Source organism: Labrus mixtus, chromosome 16 (genome assembly GCF_963584025.1).
Source record: "Labrus mixtus chromosome 16, fLabMix1.1, whole genome shotgun sequence".
NCBI classification, from domain to species: domain Eukaryota; kingdom Metazoa; phylum Chordata; class Actinopteri; order Labriformes; family Labridae; genus Labrus; species Labrus mixtus.
The window spans coordinates 117,501-122,500 of NC_083627.1; the positions used below are offsets into that span (position 1 = coordinate 117,501).

General features: G+C 48.6%; 2 protein-coding genes across 3 annotated transcripts in view; one reads left to right on the forward strand and one right to left on the reverse strand.

Annotated features, from left to right (window-relative positions):
• mllt11 (MLLT11 transcription factor 7 cofactor) overlaps nt 1-5,000 on the forward strand; it is a 163,128-nt gene that overhangs the window by 35,443 nt on the left and 122,685 nt on the right. The window lies entirely within an intron of this gene.
• The window catches only part of plekho1a (pleckstrin homology domain containing, family O member 1a), a 27,769-nt gene continuing 24,115 nt past the window's right edge, over nt 1,347-5,000 (reverse strand). The window contains exons 7-10 of one of the 2 annotated variants that reach the window (XM_061059663.1): nt 4,627-4,724; nt 4,032-4,194; nt 3,850-3,962; nt 1,347-3,540 (exon numbers count right to left, since the gene is read on the reverse strand). In XM_061059663.1, the coding sequence (XP_060915646.1) occupies nt 2,886-3,540; nt 3,850-3,962; nt 4,032-4,194; nt 4,627-4,724 (1,029 nt within the window). In that variant the 3' untranslated portion in view covers nt 1,347-2,885. Of the gene's footprint in view, nt 3,544-3,849; nt 3,963-4,031; nt 4,195-4,626; nt 4,725-5,000 lie in introns of both variants that reach the window. The other variant, XM_061059662.1, reaches the window with a different exon arrangement.

Sequence of the window (5,000 nt, forward strand, 5' to 3'; positions counted from 1 at the left end):
TAAGCCACACATTGACCTTTGTTACCGTTCCTTTGAGCTGTCTGACCTCACTTTGGGATCCCTAACCACTTCCTGTTTCTGTGCTTAACTTCCTGTCCTAACCTTCCAGCTACAGGAAGGGCCTTACTTTATTTCAGGTGTGTCACCAGCTGAGATCGCTCCAATGTAGGCAGACGTTACACCTATCATCTGACACCTAGCTCCTAGTAGGTGTTACGCCCTCTGTTAAATTACTTCAAGTTGTAGTTACAGGTGTCACCACTAGATGTCCCTGTAGTTATTTATCTCTAGCTTCAGTTCTCCCCTCATCAGCTCGTACAAACATTAGAGTTTGTTTGTGGACGATCGTCAGTGAACAGAAATTATTTTAGACGATCATCTGTTCAGAGACGATCAGACACGAGAGGAGACAAACGCTGCTCTCTGATTGGTCACATTTAGAGACCATCAGACACCAGAGGAGACAAACGCTGCTCTCTGATTGGTCACATTTAGAGACGATCAGACACGAGAGGAGACAAACGCTGCTCTCTGATTGGTCACATTTAGAGACCATCAGACACCAGAGGAGACAAACGCTGCTCTCTGATTGGTCACATTTAGAGACCATCAGACACCAGAGGAGACAAACGCTGCTCTCTGATTGGTCACATTTAGAGACCATCAGACACCAGAGGAGACAAACGCTGCTCTCTGATTGGTCACATCAAGTTCAAACCTCATTTCTGACACTAAGTTTTGACGTTACGCTCTGCTAGTCAAGATGAACCTTACGTCTCCATGGTAACCAAAGATGAACCTTACGTCTCCGTAGTAACCAAACAAGATGAACCTTACGTCTCCATGGTGACCAAAGATGAACCTTACGTCTCCGTGGTAACCAAAGAAGATGACCCTTACGTCTCCGTGGTAACCAAAGATGAACCTTACGTCTCCATGGTAACCAAACAAGATTAACCTTACGTCACTGTGGTAACCAAACAAGATGAACCTTACGTCTCCATGGTAACCAAACAAGATGAACCTTATGTCTCCGTGGTAACCAAACAAGATGAACCTTACGTCTCCATGGTAACCAAAGAAGATGAACCTTATGTCTCCGTGGTAACCAAACAATAACACAACCCAAGTTGTAGACTAACTAGTTTACACGGCAGGTTTGGTGAGGACTGAAGACAAAGATGATGACACAGGAGAGCTGGCCAATCAGAGGAGAGTGGGCTTGTAGGGAGGCGGGCCATAAAGAGACAGTACTTTAAGAACTGAGAGTTTACAGAGTGAAAGTATAACCTGCTGGTCCATAATAAAAACACATTGATAGTAAAGACACGGTGAAATCATCTCGCTGCACTTCCTGTTTCTTTATTTTATTCTGCACGTGAAGACGAGGTGTCAATGCTCCAAACAGAAAACAAACTGGGTTATTTTTTTGGCTCCATTTACCCACAATGCATTGCTGTATACAGAAATTCAAACATTATTTAAAAAACATCAACAAAGACATTTCAGAGAGTGAACTGAGAAGAACATATTTTATATTTAAAGTGTTAAAACGATTCAGATCAATAAATATCTTTTATTTTGAAAATCATCACAGGACAATGTGTCGGTTAATCTGAAGGTCAAAGAGGAACGTGCAGGAAGTTAAAAAGTGACGAACAGAAAGAGTTAAAGGTCAGCGACCACAAACACACAAACACGTGTCATGTTACGGAAAGATTAGAGCTCTTCATGTCGGCCATTTTGAACCCGTTCATTAAAGCTGATCTGTTTTACAGTGCATACATCTCTTTACTGGATCGTCTAATTATTCAAATGAAGGTTATAAATACGGTGAACAGAGTGAAACGTGTCGCTGACTTTATGTAAACTTTGATTCACAGGAAACTGAGGGTCACGCGGCGTATTGCGCCCTCTAACATCGTCTGATTCACAAACACACAAAGGGTTAAATGTTGCTCTCACTTTGTGTTGAAGTGATCAGTAAGTCAGCCTCACAGACAGGGGGCGCTAAAAGAGTGAATCAGAGCGTCTGCAGAGACATCAGGAGAACATGTCTGCTGACATAATGAGGTTAGTGAGCTTTGTTTTTTACAGCCTCACTTAAATATTTCATCGCACAGGAAGTGTGGGAGTCACATTATTGCACGGAGGAGCATGAACATTATAAAAACTCCTTATTGCTTCTTCTTCTCTGCTGGTTTTGTGGAACGTTAAACTCCCTGATTTTATCTTTTTAAACTCACTCTTACAAAGTTTGAAATCTTCAACACAGCGAGCTTCAAGGAGCCGCCGCCCACATCCAAACCAAAGACATCAGGAAAGAGGTGTGTAAACTCATGGTGCATAAAGTCCCCTTTAGTGCAGACCCCCCCCCCCCCCCCCCCAGTGACCCGTAGGAAACATAGTGCAGTTAGCGCCTCTGTGATTCGTCAGCTTGAAAAAGTTTCTCATCTTTATAAAACGTTGACATCTTTAAAAAGTGTTGAAGAAAGACGAGGAAGAAGAAGAAGAAAAGAGGAGAAGAAGAAGGAGAAGAAGAAAAGAAGATGAGGAAGAAGGAGAAGGAGGAGAAGAAGAAGAAAAGAGGAGAAGAAGAAGGAGGAGGAGGAGGAGAAGGAGAAGAAGAAGAGCGTGCAGCACCATCAGAGGGAGCGCCTCTCTCTCTCTCTGAGCAGGATTAGAGTCCTTAAAGCTCCTGGGAAGAAGTGGATCGCTGGTTTCTGAGTAATCCTCTTTGCGTAGTGTTCTGCTCCTTCATACCTGGATTAAAAGATGAAAAGATTTTAGAAATAGAATTAAAAAGTCCAAAAAGCTCCAAATCCTGCCGGCTCAACACGCTGCTACTTTCATTAAGAAGTCAGATATGAAAAAGGAGTTTGTGGTCACGGCGTCTCCGACTCGTCCTCGTCCTCAGGCGATGTGGGAGACGTGGGCGTGTCGTCCTCGTCAGCTGGCGAGGGAGGGGCTGCAGCTGTTACTGTCATCTTCTCGTAGGTCCTCCTGCGCTGCCTCCTCAGAGTCTGGCTCTGCAGCTCCTTCACCTCCTGGAGGACTTCCTGCGCCTCCTTCCACGAGGACACGGCCTCCTCCAGGAGGCGCTCTGCCTCCGCACGCCTCTTCTCCACATCGTCCTCTGACAGGAGGGAGGGGGGCGAGGGGGGGAGCTGCGTGGTTTCAAAGGATCCAGATAAACTGGGACAGGAGGACTCTCTGCCCGGGCGAGGAGAGTCTGATCCTCTGACGCTCGCTGGAGACTCAGGTCCAGGAGAGCCGTCCTCTCTGGAGGGACCAGACGAGCTGCAGGATCCCTTCAGCAAGGGGACAACGTCTGAGCTCCTGGTCCAGGGGGAGCTGGACAGACGGGGGGAGTCTTTAGCTGCTGGTGAGTGAGATCCTCTGGAGCGAGGCGAGTCGCTCCCTTTGGAGCGGTTCTTCTTGGCTTTGGATCGAGGAGACTCTCTTCCTCTCAGACGAGGAGAGTCCTTCCCCCGGAGACGAGGAGAGTCACTGCTCCTGCTCCTCGGAGATCCAGAAGACCTGCTGAGGAGGACAAAACAAACCAGTTCATCCAGAAGACCCGCTGAGGAGGAGGACAAAACAAACCAGTTCATCCAGAAAACCTGCTGAAGAGGACAACACACACCATGATCAACATCATGGGGGGGGGGGGGGGGGGGGGGGGGGGGGGGCTTGTGGGGCGTTGAGGGGAAAGCAGTGTTCTGTCATGATGTGATGTTGATGTGGTTCCAGACTGACCCCCTAACCCTAACCCTTCAACCAAAGGGGGGTCAGTCTAAACCTAATGACGGACAGAGGGACACCATGCAGACTTTAGGAGGAACCCACCTGGAGTGAGGGGAGTCGGAGCCCCTGAGGTGATGGAGGCGTGGGGAGTCCACTCCCTTCAGATATGGCGAGCTGCCTCCTCGTTCTCGCTCGGCTTTGGTTTTCTGCAGCTCCTGTGGATCACAACGTTCAGGGTCAGTCTCTCTAAAGTCTCAACATCCCCCCTAACCCATCAGACTAACCTGCAGCCTCATCTCCTCCAAGAGCTCCTGAGCTCTCTGCATCCTCTGAGCGATCAGGCTCTGCAGCTGACCCACCGGCTGCACTGAAGCCCCGCCCCCCGCCTCCTCTTCAGTCGGATATCGCCGCAGAGCCGAACGCAACTCAGAGCGAATCATCGCCGGTCTGAAGAAGAGAGAAGGACGTTAAACATCTACGTCTGAGGGTTCTACCTCCTGGAGTCAGGACTCTGGTGGTCTCCTTTACCCCCCTAACCCAAACTCTGGTTCTGATTCATCCATCAGTAGTTACCTACGAGGTTAGACCAGACCAAGACCCCATGGCATGTACCCCTCTAACCCTAACCCAGACCAAGAAGACCATGACATGTACCCCCTCTAACCCTAACCCAGACCAAGAAGACCCACAAAGAGGACCATGACATGTACCCCCTCAGAGTCAGAAGGATTCTGGATCAGGGCCTGGATACCTAAAGACTGGAAGGAAATCCATCTGGGATTATAAATCCTGACTGGTCTAAGGTCCACCAGGGGAATGAAATGCTAGGTTTAGGGGGGGGGGGGTTGGTTTGTTAGGGGAGGGGGGTTTCAGGTGTACCTGGAGGACAGGACTTCATCCATGGAGGCACAGCGACTCCGGCCCTGCATGCTGAACCTCTTGCCTGGCTGGGGCGTTCGAGACTGAGCCTGAAGGACCTGAAAGGTAGAGCTCAGCATTAAGACTCATTTCAGTGGCTCAGTGGATCAGCGGACAAATTTGTACCCTAACCCTAACATGAAGCACTCAACGTTTACAGTTTCATGAAAACCAGAAGAGAACTTTTAGGTTTTTAGTTTAGGGCTTTGAGATCAGAGAAAGAGAGCGAGAGAGAGGTTCAGACTTGAACCTGGACCACCTGCTGTGAGGACCGAGGCCTCAGTGCCCCATGACCTCTCTTCTCTGTTTGGGTTAGGGTTTCTTCTCTGGAAGAA